Source organism: Zingiber officinale, chromosome 6A, assembly GCF_018446385.1.
Source record: "Zingiber officinale cultivar Zhangliang chromosome 6A, Zo_v1.1, whole genome shotgun sequence".
Taxonomy (NCBI): Eukaryota; Viridiplantae; Streptophyta; class Magnoliopsida; order Zingiberales; family Zingiberaceae; genus Zingiber; species Zingiber officinale.
Genome location: NC_055997.1, coordinates 7,204,879 through 7,221,176, shown reverse-complemented (window position 1 = coordinate 7,221,176; position 16,298 = coordinate 7,204,879). Strand labels below are relative to the sequence as shown.

The 16,298-nt window shown below is 40.5% G+C and overlaps 2 protein-coding genes across 2 annotated transcripts; one reads left to right on the top strand and one right to left on the bottom strand.

Moving 5' to 3' along the window:
- Positions 1–2,646: 2,646 nt before the first annotated feature.
- On the bottom strand, positions 2,647–5,057 carry LOC121993689. The gene is made up of 2 exons (XM_042548038.1): positions 4,916–5,057; positions 2,647–3,737 (listed from the first exon to the last, which is right to left on the bottom strand). The coding sequence occupies exon 2, from the start codon at positions 3,733–3,735 to the stop codon at positions 2,938–2,940; it is 798 nt and encodes a 265-aa protein (XP_042403972.1). The 5' UTR covers positions 3,736–3,737; positions 4,916–5,057; the 3' UTR covers positions 2,647–2,937.
- Positions 5,058–14,215: 9,158 nt separating this feature from the next.
- Positions 14,216–15,675, top strand: LOC121995694 (protein FAF-like, chloroplastic). The gene has a single exon (XM_042549436.1). The coding sequence runs from the start codon at positions 14,271–14,273 to the stop codon at positions 15,486–15,488; it is 1,218 nt and encodes a 405-aa protein (XP_042405370.1). The 5' UTR covers positions 14,216–14,270; the 3' UTR covers positions 15,489–15,675.
- The last annotated feature ends 623 nt before the right edge of the window (positions 15,676–16,298 follow it).

The window sequence follows — 16,298 nt, the reverse complement described above, 5'->3', positions numbered from 1 at the left end:
CGGGGTGCTTTTCTTTTCTGTCCATCTTGGTGGGCGCGTCCTTTAAGGAGGAACTTTGTAATTTTCCCACTCAAAAGGGTATGAGGAGATACGGGTGTGAGTCCCGCTGTAGGCTAATCGGCATCCGCTCGGCGCGAAACGCTCCCACTCGGTTGTGCTAGACAGAGCAATCTACCTTAGCTCGACTTCTTCATCATCGGAGGGCTGCTTTTTACCCGAACGGACATGTCACCCACTCGGCACGAACGACGACCAAGAAATGCGTTGCCTGCTTGTCTCTTAGTCTTGTGATATCCACTTGCCCTTGCTCATCCGTTCGGTCATGAGGTCCGTTCAGCCATACCTGGTCCACTCGGACGACTTTGACACCTTGATTGACTTTACTTCCACGTCAGTTGGTCTTCCTTATTTTGACCTACCTTTGGTAGGGGTCTTTTTTTAATCACTGTATCATTCCCTATATCAAAGATTTTTTTATATATATAATATATTTGATAAATTTATAAATTTCAAATCTTTATTAATATTTTTAAATGGTTATGATTATATCACAACCTTTAGGCTACGTTTGGTAGGGTGTAATCTGCCTTGTAATGTAATCATGATTACATTACAAGGTTGATTATTTTATTTGGTTTAATTTTAAACTTGTAATATAATGTAATCTGGATTACAAAAGGTAGTGAAGTTTTGTAATCTGGATTACAAAATAAATACTATGTAATCCGATTACATTACGATGTCATCGTTTAACCAAAATTTAAATATCGAATATACTCTTAGTCCACCGCGGCCGCCGCCACCAGCGACCGTCGCCCGCCGCCGGCCATCGCCGGTGACCACTGCCGGCCGTCGCCGGCGACGGCCGGCGACCACTGCCGACCGTCACCGGCGACCACCGCCGACTGTCGTCGGCGACCACCGCCGCCACCCGTGACCATCGCTGCCACCCGTGACCACCGCCGCCCGCCGTCGCCGGCCACCTCCGGCCGTCGCCGCCAACGGTTGTTGTTGTCATCGGTTGCCAGCGACCGGCAGCTGGCGGCGATCAACGGTTGCCAATGGCGGCGCCCGGCGGAGGAGGCCAACGGCGGCAACCACTAGTTGCCGCAAGCTTCGATAAAAGTGCGGCGACTATCGGTTGAGGTCGCAAGATATTTTTATCTTTTTATAATATTACGAATTATATTGATTATAAAAAATAATAGACACCAAACAAAATAATATAATCATCCTTATAATCAAAGATTACATACATTACATTACTAAACATAGTAATTAGTAATGTAATCAAAATTATATTACGTCACATTGTAAATTTAATTACATTAACCGTAAGAGATTTCTGTGACTCGTATAGTGACATATGCGATAGAATATTTGTATATTGGTGATATTAATAATGAGTATACTTTCTTTTCATGGCATGAAATACTAAACCTTCCTCTTATTTATTCTTTTTAGCCTCTCTTGCTATACAGTTTTTGTTTGTGGCTTAGTAATTTTTTTTTTTTAATTCAGATATTCAAATCTTTACAGATCCAAGTATTCCTAGGGATGGACGACTCTCCCCACTAGTTCGCCATCGGATAAATCTAGAAATGTTCATCATAGTGTGCCGGCAGCCAACCTCCACATCCCATCCATCACTATAGGATTAACCCATACTCTAGCTTGGTTTAATTACAAGAGATTGTGCTCTATCAACACGGTCGCTCCATTAAATGTGGGCTGACCTGATCCCCTGGGTTTATAAGATATTTTGTTGATTTACACAGCTGCTCCGCTAGATTAAGAGATGTGCATGCACCAATTGACGATCGAACCATAGTACTATGAGAATCCACCAAGTACCTTACCACTACACCTTGGCGAGAGGGGCTTGTGACTTATGCACATGAATCTACAAAGGGTAATGATTCACTTGCCTTCCCTTGTCCACCCTTTTTCCTCTGATTTCACTCATGTAAAGGTATCCCTAGCACGTGCATTTAGCTAAAGGACAATGACTTAAATCAATAGACTCCTCATTATGTAATTTAACCTAATATCTAGATCAATAGGCTCATTAGCAGCTCTCTTTGTGAATAGAGTTATCATTGTAAAATTGTTACACATAGTGAAAGAAGTAAAGAGCCACTCAATTTGTCACCTTGCTATAGAAAACCAATATGTGTGACTTCTCTATGTTTGAGCCACCATCTCAATCAAAAGATGGCCAATTCACAACAAGGATTAGTGTATTTCTTAAAGGCATTGCTTGCAAATGGGTAGATTAGTGTTACTCAAGGCCATTATGGTAATGTAGAGGAATATTCTACTCCATAGTGAAATAGGTTAGTGTTAATTAGGGTTGTCATAGTGATCTTCAAGTTGACACATTGTCTCAATGAAAGAAGACAATCTTCTCATAGTTTCAGGCAACTGGACCCTTTTAAAGGTGCATAATGTAGAAATGTACCGTTTAATTTTGAATTATAAAATAGCAATAAAAAATAAACTATTAATCTTAATTATTGGTACTTAATTCTAATTAATTTTAATTGGAAATTACGATGATCAAATATAATTTAACATATAAAAATATGTTTGTTCATTTCTCTCTTGTGTGAGTCTTCTCATTTCTCTCTTGATTTCTTAATAGCATCACCCAAATCAACCAATTTAGATCTAACTCCTACCCTACCAGCAAAGAAAGGTACAGAGAATTCAGTGGCATTACCATTAGCATAACTTGTAACTATCAAACAGAACGAAATAAAGTCTTGAGAGACTAAATTAAACGGGCAGCTCAGAGGGGAGCTGTAGGACTTCACGGGCAGCGGCAAGACTAAACCGATCCCTGAGAAATCTCTCTTGCAGTTCCAGGCTACCATCACAAAGCAAACATCTTCCCTGTACTTTGTAGAATCAATAGCCCAGTCACGCATCTCGCCATCACCGATACTCCGGGCAAGGGGGATTGCCCTGGACACCACGTCTGAAGGTCTGACCAGAACGTTTATGTGGGGGTGAGACATAAGGAGATCGTTGTTGAACATTCAAAGTTCCAGGCTCCTTTGGATGGTGGGTTTGGGCTGCGATAGGAGAGTGTTCTCCAGGATCAGCGAAGCGGGTGTTGAAAATCCTGGTTGCATTGTCCTGAGGATCTGTCCCACCGGGATTCGCCCTGCCAGCTGCAACCGGTACTCTCGAGGGTGTTGTCTGAGTAGGTCGCTCAGGGCCCGCTGGTGTCAAGAGGATTCGTAAACGCTTGGCTGCGCGCTCTTCCCCAACATTTTCAAAGTGCCCAATCTTAATCTTTGTATTCAAATATTCCAGAAGTTGATCCCGCCTCTCGCCCTGCATGATAAAATCCAAGAGATGTCGCTGCCTCACCACATCACCAAATGTCCCAACGGCATCAGCTGCACTTTCCTCGCTCAGAGCTGCACTTACAGCATTGTTGACCAGACATGTGTTCAGATACTCAGTCCAACATTGCTGATTGAACTCGTAGATCTCCAATGGCACATACTCTCCGCAAGGAATATACTTCTGGCGGACGGCGGTCAGTTCATTCTCCATATTGGCCTTAGCAGCACGTAGCCTCGACTCTAAATCTGCAATGACTAACTCATGACGCCGATGGACGTCACCAATCTCATTAGCATAACCAGTCCTTTGAGTATCAAACATAGCCAACCAACCCAACAGTTCAGCAGTAAAATTCCCACCACCACGATGCTGCGACATATCTGCAAGTTAAAGGAGAAGGAGGGTGAGATAAGAAAGGGGACATTATAGTCTTATTTTATTCGACAACAACTCAATATAATTTATTGAGTGGGTGAACGACATTCAATATACTCATCAAGGATATATCATATAACTATATAAGTAAAAGAGAATGACTTGCAATCTACCTAATACTCACACATCATGTATAAATAAAAATATCAAGGTGAGCGACTTGCAACCCACTCGAGAAGAATGCATTGTATAGGAGAGTGAACAACCTACAATTCACTCGTAACGAAATACATCATATGTATGCATATAGGAGTGAGCATTCGGTTAATTCGGTACACTAAATCGGTTTTCGGTTAATTCGGTTAATTTATGGACCGAATTAACCGAATGCTCACCCCTAAATGCACATATACATACATAGATAGGATAAACGACTCGCACTATATCCAAAAGAGATGTATTATATGTAAACAGCCTGCAATCCACTCAATACAAAATATCTCTGTATTATTTTAAGTTCTCGTACAATATCTTTACATTTTTGTGTTGTATATTATAAGTATCATTAATAAATTTCAATAGGGTACAATAATTTGATAAACAATAAGAGTATAAAAGGACAAGCAAAAATAAATGACAAGATCAGACAATAGAGACATATAGAAGTATATGATTTGAATCCATTAATCAGATCTAAATAAGCTGGAAATCACTCACTGGTCTACGTATTCATATCCCCTTGCAGGGAAAATTTTGATTATTATCCAAATCTTCCCTTATCAGCAGGAAAGTTGCAACAACCACTAAACTGAATACAGGATGAGCAAAAAAAACAAACTACTGTCTAATCTATAGCACCAAATTGTGATAGTATACGCATTGCCATAGACTAGTACGATACACAAGCCCAAAGAGCTTAGAAAGGCTTGTAAAGTATGACAAAGTTACAGAATATAATCAACACCTTTTTTCTTTGTAGCATTACTTAAATTTCATTCTTGTTTTTTCAATAATGTCTTCCTACTACCACTTAAACTGCTAGAAAATAAGTATTGCCAACTTATAAAAACAACTTTTTTCCGAATCAGCGAAAGTGATCGAGAAAAAGGGATCCAAATTATTATTATTATTGAAGGTGTATGTTTAATCATGCACGAAGGTTATCAAAAGAATAAAACTCCACCTCAATCGAAAGGCGTTTGCTGTGGAGCGTTGGCGAAGCCACCAACCGAGTTCGCGACAGGGGGCAGTGACGTGGGAGAAGGGTTTGAGGGTGGGGTCGAGGAAGATTAGGGTTTAGGGAGGTTCACAAAGAGGAAGAATTGATCACTGGAAAGAAAAAGGTTCGGCAGTGACCTTTTAATAGTGACCTTTTAACTGAACCTTTTCGAAAAAGTCCAAAAAAGTTTAGAATTTATAACTAGGCCCTTTTTAATTTACAATTTTTTTTCATGATTTAACACCCCTGTCTCATCTCTCATGACATTAACCCCTTTGTGATCTCTAATCACTCTCTACTCTAAATAAATGTCCTTACTAAAATGACCTTGATGGTGATTATGAATAAAGAGCTGTTGAATTTTGTTTTTAAATTTAAAGCATTTTTGTAGTGTTTTTAGTCCCACATTGTTAAGTGGAGAAGCTTGGAAGGGCTTATATAGGAAGCCCTTCCATCCTTGCTTAGCAATGATAAGAGGACCTACACGCATGCGCGGGCCAAGCCCAAATCGAGTGGATTTGGGGGTTCGAGCTGGAAATCCATAAATCGGGCGTCACGCGCGCAGGGGGGTGCAAATCCCCAGCTCGTGGGCCTTGCGCTCACGGGCGGCCCGGTCTGTTTTTGCTGGTTTGGTTCAGTCTGAACCAAACAGTTTGGTTTCCGTGAGGAAGCGAAGCAAAGTGTGTGTCCCTTCCTCTGCACTGCTTCGAGTGTATAAATACACTTCCTCACTTCCTTTTCAACTCACTCCAGAAAGCAAAGCATTCCTTCTCCCTTGCTTTCTACTTCTTCTTCCTTCTTTCTGAGTTCTAAGGCTTGGTTCGCGATCTGAGGTTGAGTCCGAGTGCGGCGCTCGTTTTGGAGTGCGCCTACGAGCGGTTGTCGGATCTTGGGAGGATTTTGCCGGAGAGCCTCTGCACCGTGGGCAGCAGTCAATTCTCTAAAGACAGTCGGCACGTCCGACGCTTCGACCGGAGATACACAATTTCTTAACCATTACTGTTATTAACGTTTATTGCATGCTCGTCATTTATTGGTGCAATTATAGATTACTGTATTAGCGTAATTAGTTCTATTACAATTACTACAGTTTTAGAGAATTGATTGTAGCATCAATAAACATGATGAATGATAGGGTAACGGGGTCTGATGAGGCTAGCGCCCGACCCGAAAGATTTTTCGAGCAAAACTTCAGACGTTGGCAACAACGAATGAAATTTTGGCTTACTACGCTAGGGCTATTCTCCGTTATAGAAACATACCCTCATTCACCCAATGAAGAGGAACCTGCCCGTAGTGCTGCCTTAGAGAGGTTTAAGCAAAGGGATTATCTCTGCCATGGGAGAATCCTATCTGCCCTCTCAGACGCACTATTTGATGTGTACTGTTCAACCGCTTCAGCTAAAGAGCTGTGGAAATCTTTGGATAAAAAATACAACTCTGAAGATTCTGGTTTAGAAAAGTACACTGTGGCAAAATTCCTAAACTTCAAAATGGTTGAAGGCAAATCTGTGATAGAGCAGACACATGAATTCCAAGTCTAAATTCATGGTCTTGCTGAAGGAGATATGCCATTACCTGAAAAATTTCAGGTCTTGTCAATCATCGAAAAATTGCCTCTGAGTTGGGAAGATTTTGGCATGACTCTTAAACATCGGAGAGGTAAAATCTCTCTCGAAGATTTGATGATTGCCTTAAATATCGAAGAAGAACATCGAAAGCAACATAAAAATGATGATACAAGAATGCCTATGGATTTTATTCCAAAGGCGAATGTAGTAGTCTCATCTGACAAGAAGAAATTCAAAAAACAGAAAATGAAAAACAAGATGAAACCCAACCCAAAGGTTCAAAAGAAAACTGGAACCAAACCTAAGCCTTGCTGGGCATGTGGACAGGTTGGACATTATGCCAAATTCTGCCCTAAGCGAAAGGACAAGCAGAAAAACCAAAGCAATACGTCCAAGGCACAAGTAAATGTCGTGACTGCTAGTGACGACACCAGCGATAGGTTTGTTACCTTCAAACCCGAACTAAACTTGATCTATCAACCCAATGAATGGTTAGTTGATACAGGTGCTAATGTACACTGTTGTGTTGATCGCTCAGCCTTCCTTACTTATCAGGTAATTGAAGGCACTTCCGTGACCATGGGGAACCGTTCTGCAGCCAGGGTGTTTGGGATAGGACAAGTTGACCTGAGGTTCACCTCTAGAAAAGTCCTGTCACTGCATGAGGTGCATCACGTTCCAGCGGTCCGTCGGAATTTGATTAGTGGATCAAAGTTAGTCCGTGCTGGTTATGAGTTGAACTTTAAATGTAATAAAGTTGTAATATTACATTTAGGAACCTTTATTGGAAAAGGTTACCTTAATGAAGGTTTATTTAAACTCAATGTAGAAAATGCTACTTTAAATAAATCTTCTGATATTGGTTGTTCATATAACATTGAGTCTTATGATCTGTGGCATGATAGATTAGGACATGTCAATTTTAATACCGTAAAAAGGATGATGAATCTTGACATGATCCCTAAGCATGCTATAAATGATAAGAAAAAATGTGAAATTTGTGTGCAATATAAACAACCCCGTAAACCCTTTAAATCAGTTGATAGAAATTCTGATATTTTAGAATTGATTCATACTGACTGTTGTGAGTTTAACAGTGTAATAACGAGAGATCATAAAAGGTATTTCATTACCTTCATTGATGATCACTCTCGTTATTGTTATGTTTATTTGCTAAAAACCAAGGATGAAGCTTTAGATAAATTTATGGTTTTTAAATCTGAAGCTGAGAATCAAACCGATGAAACTATTAAAAGGTTAAGGTCTGATAGGGGTGGAGAATTTACCTCGAACCTGTTTCAAAATTTTTGTCAAGATATAGGTATAATCCATGAGGTAACTGCTCCATATAGTCCTCAATCCAACGGTATAGCAGAACGAAAAAATCGAACCCTTGAAGATATGATTAATTCCATGTTAGACAGTTCTGGGTTACCCTACTTTATGTGGGGGGAGGCTCTATACACTGCATGCCACGTGCTAAATAGAGTCCCAATGAAGTCAAGGGATAAAACCCCATATGAGCTTTGGAAAGGCCGAAGGACAAGTTTGAAATATCTTAAAGTGTGTGGTTGCCTTGCAAAGGTACTAGTACCTGAACACAGAAGGAAAAAACTTGGTCCAAAGACCGTAGATGGTATCTTCTTGGGTTATGTTCAAAATAGTATTGCATATAGGTTCCTGATTATTAAATCAGAAATTCCTGGAATAGATGCAAAATATTATTGTAGAACTTCGCGATGCTACATTTTTTGAGGATATATTTCCTATGAAGACGAGAACACCTCAATCTAGTATTCCTACTATAAATGAGCCTTCTTCCGTAGAGGTCCCACTATCCGTAGTAGGTACACCTTTCTTAAGTCACTCTAGACTAGATGAATCTAGTGAGTATACAAAACCAAGAAGGAGCAAGAGGCAACGTGTGTCTACGGATTTAGGTCAGGACTTTATCACCTATAATATAGAAGGTGATCCTGTGACATATAGAGATGTTATGGCTTCTCCTGATGCTAAACACTGGAAAGAGGTTATTAAAAGTGAAATGGACTCTATTATCTCTAATGTCACTTGGGAGTTGGTAGTTTTACCTCCTGGGTGTACCACTATAGGATGTAAATGGGTGTTTAAAAGAAAACTAAAACCTGATGGGTAAGTAGATAAATTCAAAGCCCGCTTAGTTGCTAAGGGATTTAAACAGAAAGAAGGGATTGACTATTTTGACACATATTCTCCTGTTACCAGAATTACTACAATCCGAGTGTTAATAGCATTGACGTCCATATATCATCTTGAGGTCCATCAAATGGATGTCAAAACGACATTCCTTAATGGAGATCTTAAAGAAGAGATATATATGGATCAACCTGAGGGATATGTAGTTTCTGGAAATGAGAATAAAGTCTGTAGGTTAGTCAAATCTCTTTATGGTTTGAAGCAAGCCCCAAAGCAGTGGCACGAAAAATTTGATAGAGCTATGTTATCATTTGGCTTTGAAATGAATGACTCTGATAAATATGTGTATGCTAAAATGAAAGGTGATAATTGTATTATCTTATGTTTGTATGTAGATGATATTCTACTGTTTGGTTCTAACATTTCTATTATTAATGAGACTAAGACCCTCTTAAGTGGTAAGTTTGATATGAAAGATATGGGTTGTGCTGATATGATTTTAGGGCTGAAGTTGACTCGTTCAACTGATGAAATAGCAATTTCTCAATCACTTTATATTGAGAGAGTATTAGAGAAATATGGATATAGTCAAGTTAAATCTGTAGTCACACCCTATGATCCTTCAAAAACTCTCCACAAGAATAAGAGTGGTGTGGCAGTGTCTTAATTAAGATACTCACAAATAATAGGTAGTCTAATGTATTTAGCAAATTGTTCTAGACCTGATATTTCTTTTGCTATATCGAAATTGAGCAGGTTTACCAGCTGTCCGGACAGAACGCATTGGGATGCATTAGATAGAGTACTCAGATATCTGAAAGGCACTATATCCTTGGGCTTGTGGTATGGGAGATTCCCTGCAGTCCTGGAGGGATATAGTGATGCCAGTTGGATAGCTGACACTGCTGAGTGTAAAGGCGTTACTGGTTATGTCTTTACACTTGGAGGCGGTGCAGTTGCTTGGAGGTCTGTTAAACAGACGATTATAACCCGTTCTACATCTGAGGCAGAATTGTGTGCTTTGGATACCACAGTAACTGAAACTGATTGGCTTAAGGGTCTTCTTTCTGAAATTCCCTTAATGATGAAGCCAATACCTTCTATTTTAGTGCACTGTGATAATCAAACAACAATAACTCAGATTAGAAGCTCCAAGTATAACCAGAAACAGAAGAGACATGTACGAATAAGATTGAAATCTATTCGTGAGCTAGTATATCTTGGAGTGGTGTCATTGGACTTTGTAAGTTCAAAAGACAATATTGCTGATCCACTCACTAAAGGACTTGATTCTGAGAAAATCAAGAGATCCAGTAAGGGAATGGGACTGAGGCCTGTCCTGGTTTCATCTATAGCGACAACCCAACCTATCTGATTGGAGATCTCAAAAAGTAGGTTCAATGTGGTACAAACAAGCTATAAGGGTGAAACGTAAGCATCAAATTGATTGAGATGTAATCTCATAGTCTCTTCCCTGGATAGATGCTTGACTGCTAGTAAGGATGAACTTAGGAGCTCTTAATGAGTTCAAGATCTTAATGACAGGATGCTTGCAGTACATCCTTGAAGAACTCACCTATGTAAGTATAACTGTGAGGCCGCAGTGTGGGGGGTCTAGGCAACTCTCCTTAGCACTTATGAAACAAGATTCTGTGGCATGGCCGTAATACACCAACCCAGAAGGATTCAACCGTCGCCAGTGATGAGTTGTTACCAATTGATCTTCACATACAAAAGGTTTAAGATCAAGACTCTGTTCTCTTCAAACCTATGTGAATAAGATTGGTGTACTTAGGTGGAAATTCAAACCGGAAGGTATTTTCACTGAAAGCTCATTGCAACCAAGCCTCAGAACATATTTGTTTTTGACTAAAATGATTTGAATTTGTGGGGGATTGTTGAATTTTGTTTTTAAATTCAAAGCATTTTTGTAGTGTTTTTAGTCCCACATTGCTAAGTGGAGAAGCTTGGAAGGGCTTCCTATATAAGCTTGGAAGGGCTTATATAGGAAGCCCTTCCATCCTTGCTTAGCAATGATAAGAGGACCTACACGCATCCGCGGGCCAAGCCCAAATCGAGTGGATTTGGGGGGTTCGAGCCGGAAATCCATAAACCGGGCGTCACGTGCGCGATTAACGCGCGCAGGGGGGGTGCAAATCCCCAGCCCGTGGGCCTTGCGCTCACGGGCGGCCCGGTCTGCTTTTGCTGGTTTGGTTCAGTCTGAACCAAACCAGTTTGGTTCCGCGCGTGAGGAAGCGAAGCAGCGCTTCGGTACTGTCCGCGTCGCGTGAGGATGCGAAACAATGCATCCGCGCGTGAGAAGAGGAAGCAGAAGCAAAATGTGCGTCCCTTCCTCTGCACTGTTTCAAGTGTATAAATACACTTCCTCACTTCCTTCTCAACTCACTCCAGAAAGCAAAGCATTCCTTCTCCCTTGCTTTCTACTTCTTCTTCCTTCTTTCTGAGTTATGAGGCTTGGTTCGCGATCTGAGGTTGAGTCCGAGTGCGGCGCTCGTTTTGGAGTGCACCTACGAGCGACGCAAGCGGTTGTCGGATCTTGGGAGGATTTTGCCGGAGAGCCTCTGCACCGTGGGCGGCAATCAATTCTCTAAAGACAGTCGGCATGTCCGACGCTTCGACCGGAGATATACAATTTCTTAACCCTTACTATTATTAACGTTTATTGCATGCTCGTCATTTATTGGTGCAATTATAGATTACTGTATTAGCGTAATTAATTCTATTACAATTACTACAAGAGCATTGCGATCAAACATTGTTAGAGGACACAATTTGGCAACGATCAAGTAGTTGTCGTCGTCATGGGCAAGCCATCGTCAACGGTCGTAGTGGCCTACTTCAAGCCAATTGAAGTCCGAGTCAAGGAATATCTAATAAAGTAGCTCAACCTTTTTGTGTGACCATGAACACACAAAATTACCTTCACAATTTTGTATAAATGAATATCTAATCTTAGTAATGAAGTTAATAAGCCCAACTAGCTAGTGTGAGGTCAACTAAACAAGTTGAGCAAAGTAAGCGACCTAAATGTACTTAACTAACGAAGTATTTATCTCTATTTGCCCGCGTGGCGTCAGATGGATCGTTGAGGCTTATACATTAACCACACATTGTTAGGGGACACAAGAAGGTGGCCTTGCAAACGATCAAGTAGGTACATCATCATCGGCAAGCCATCGTTAGTGGTTGTAGCGGAGCATCTAGATTTGTAGCCAATTGTAGTCCGGGTTAAGGCCATTAATCATCTATCTAATCACAAGTCATGCATGTAAGTTATATTCTAAATGAGCTAGCTACAGCTAGCTAGTGTGCGAGCCAAATGTAATTAACTAATAAACAAAGTGTTGTTTATTTATGGTCGTGGACGTGGCACTGGATGGATCGTTGAAGCTTATGAACGTACTGTGGCAGCACAGTGTTTATCTCCATCAGTGAAGCCACTTGAACTTGCCTCATGCGTACCAGTGGTTTGAGAAGAAACTAATTAAAGTGCTGATTCCCACAATATAATTAAAGAGGCTTTTGCAGCGTATCTGCATGCATGTATGGTGGTGAAAAGGCTATACGTTCGTTCTCACATTCTCCAGCATATTTCCTCTTTCCACCGGTTTATTCTCGAGAACAATATTGCTCGGTCCCCAAAACTGCGAGTTATATATATATTTATTGTGAATGGATATATACATAGATATAGATAGAAATGCATCTCCGGTGTTGTCATTTTCTGTCATCTTTTCAAAATTTTCGATTAAAATTTATTTCATTAATTAATTTGGACAATAATCGGGAAAAAAGTCAAAAAATTTTAAAAGACGCAGTTAATTTTTCAAATTTTTTTAAAAGACATATTTATTTTTTATTTTATCTTCCCCTCCCATCATTATCCTACTGTATTTAAAAAAAAAAATAAATGTGATGATGAATTTTAAAGAACAATATGATTATATTATAGTGACATAGTATTTTTTTAACCATCTATATTAATAATTAATAGTTATTCGTGATTTATTTTTTTATATTAATTTAAAGACAAATTAACGGAAATACTAGAGATGAGTAAATCATTTTTTGTCACATATAGTACTGTATTTTTTTATCCCTTCGGGCTAGTATGATAATTAAGATATAGAGTGTTGCCATATAAGGTCTTGGGATCGAAACTTAGGACATACGAGTATATCTTATCTCATGCCTTGATTATTTATACTAATAATTAGTAATCATCTGTGATTTACCTTCTCTGTGTTGACCTAGAGACAGGTTAGTGGGGACGTTGGGGACGAGCAAATCGCCTTTTGTCACATATAGTGCTGCATTTTAGATTGTCATTCAAGCATCCACATACGGTTCGATCCTCAGTTATAACGTCCGCAGTAAGTACTTCCTAATTTATTCTAGTGGCTAATGAAAAAATTTCGTATGATCAAACAGATCACCCTAGAATTAGTTGGATTTATCATTTATAGTGGTGTATTTCAAAAAATAATATTACACTGATGGTGTTATATTCTAGTACAACTTTGGTGTTGTTTAAACTCTAAATTCTCCATTGCAGTGTTATTTTTGAAAATCAAAATTATCATATGCCCCATAGGGGTGCTAATTTTCTGATAAGTTGGGTAGGTTTGGATTCGGACTGAAGATCGATTATCATAAAAATATCTTAATTTGAATCTGACTGGAATCGAACTGAATTAAAAAATTTTAAATCTAAATCTGAATGAGATAAACAATAATTTGCCCAATCCACCCAATTAGAAAAAAAATATTTTTTTATTATTTAACTATAATATTTTATTTCTATCTTCATATCTCCTCATTGATATACTACCGTCTTAATTTTTTAAAAAATCATTTAATTAAATAAAACTCAAAACCCTAAATTTATGATCCGAGCCCGATCCAAACCAATCAACCAAATCTTAAACTGAACCCAACTCGAATCCAAAAACTCCTAACTCGAATTTAATTTTTTTCAAGTCGACTAAAATAAGACGGTTAAGTTTATTTTTGGCACTCTTATGCTCCTACATATTGATATAATTGGCACATGCATATATATATTTACTCTTAAGATTAATTTTCAATAAATATAAAAATATTCGTTGGGCGTTTGATCATGTAAATGATTAATATGATAGAATAAAATATCCCTATAATTTATTTATATATATTTTACCGTGAGATGATAAAATTAAATTATTTAAGATTAATGATATTATCTTTGAATGTAATATCATAATAATTAACGGGAGAAATAAAATAAGAAATAAACACCTTTTTTATAAAAAAATCATTATTTTATGCAAAAGTTAAATTAATTTTGTTAATTTTTTAAAATTAAATTGGATCGATGTAGTAGTGGGGGTGGGCCCACTGCGGCCCAAATGTTCCCAAAGCACCCAAATCACAAGACACGAGTGCGGTAGGGAAGGAAATAAGGGGGAATAAGGATCTTCCTCCTTTTCTTTCCTGACGCTACAAATTAAATACCCCCCTTCTCTGCTTCCTCTCTATCTCAATTCTCAACGGCCGCCGCCCTTCCTTCACACATGGCTATGGCTGTGCTCCGAGTTCCCGTGCGACTGGAGGAGTTCGGTTTGAGTAGGCGGCAGCCAAAGCAACAGCAGCAAGTTGATGAGTTGGAGTACGATGGAGTGGCGGTGGTGATGGAGAAGGAAGATCACGAAGAGGAAGCGGCGGCGGCGGAGGAGGAGGATGGGCCGTTGCAAGCAGACGTTTGGAAGGCAATCCAGGCGAAGAAGACAGCCGCCGAGCCGCTGCTTCCTCCCTACGTTCACCCTCTCGTGAGGCGTTCCTCCAGCTCCATGAGCCAGAGGAGCCTTAATACGTGCACCGAGAGACTCGGCTCCGAAACTGGCTCCGACGACTTCTCCGACTTCCTCGAATCCCTCGATCTCGACCTCAGTTCTGAGGCTGAGAAACAACTCGGAGAAAAAGAGGAAGAGGAGGTGGAGTCGGACGCCGATGGTTACACGGACCAGGAAACAGAGGCGCCGCCGCCGCCGGCGCTACGCGAGGTGAACTACCATCGCTCCAACGGGAAACGATTGCGGGAGAGGTGCTTCCCTCCCCCTCTTCCGTCCATCTCCAGCCGCCACACGCCCTGCCTGCACGTGAGGCCCCGCCGCTGCGACGGCCGCCTCGTCCTCAACGCTGTCCACGCGCCTTGCCTGAACTACCTCCAAGCCCAACGCGAGGACGGCCGCCTCCTCCTTTCCTTCATCGGCGCCGCCTCCGACGCCGCCAAAACTAACACGGAACAGACCCAACTCGAAGAATCCGAAGCCGTAGACGAGCCCGAGGAAGAGGAAGAAGAGGAGGACGAAGAGGAAGTGGAAGTCTTCGACAGGGGAACCGTCGTCGAGTTCAAAGTGAGCCAACAACAGAGCGGCTCCGGCAAGGTCCTCCGTTCTTCGATCGTCATCAACAAGTTCGTCGGCGGCGGCAAGTGCGAGGCCGAGAAAGACACCGGCCAAATGCAGAGCAACGTTGCAGAATCGCCTCACACGTCGACGCCGCGTCGCGCGCCGGCGCCAACCAGCGCCACCGCGGCAGCTGCCGTGGTCGTGACCTCCACCCTCAGCTCCACCGGTGACGGGCGCGACCAGATGCCGGAGGACAACAAGTTGCTATTCACGTCGAAGAAACGCGACCGGGAGGAGATGCTGCGGAGCATGAGGAGGTGCAGCAGCGAGCTGCGCATGCCATTGTTCATCTGGGACCCATGTTGCATCGCCACTTCCTAATCCATAATTTAGCGGCACTAAGAAATTAAATAGGGATCTTAACCATAAATTTAAAATATAATTACTCAGAAATATACAGTTAATAACTTAATTAGGGTCGACTATATGTCATCTACGTACTCAGCTTATCTTATATGTATCCATCGATACTATGATTATATTAATGAGAGATTTAATATTACTAGAATTAGATATCTCTTGAGTTTGTAAAATTCAGTACTCAAAAAACTACAAAAAGGGACTAGCATTTGTTCACTGGCTTCATTTCATCTCGTATATAATCAAAATAATTTGAGAAAAATGGAAAAGTTTATTCTTCTCTTATAATGTTCTTCTTTCAAACTCACTTTAGTAATGGAGATTCTAGGACCACACTATAAAATGTGAAACGTGAGATAAATAACAAACATTAAAAATAAAGCTAATGACTTTTGAAAAGTACATCTGCAGATGGTTAAAGAATGAGAATCTTATGGAAGGGCAGGGCTTTCCACAGGTTCTTCGGTGAAAGGCTCCATGGTGGTGGTCGCTCACATTGTTTAACCGTCGAGAGTTGAGATTTTGTCACAGACGGATCGGACGGCTATAGGATAGGAAATCCTAGGAAGAGCCTTCGCACAGGATGTTTGTTTGTACCAAGTTGTGCCTAACGAAACTTTATAAATCGATTGTGCTTGGCATGGGTCATGATCAAATTGTGCATGAGTGGGTAATTTAGTGACTTTATAATTCGATTGTGCAACTTGATCAAAATGATTTATACTACAGAAATTATTAACTACTATAATACTAAGTAGTGTTCTATTAATT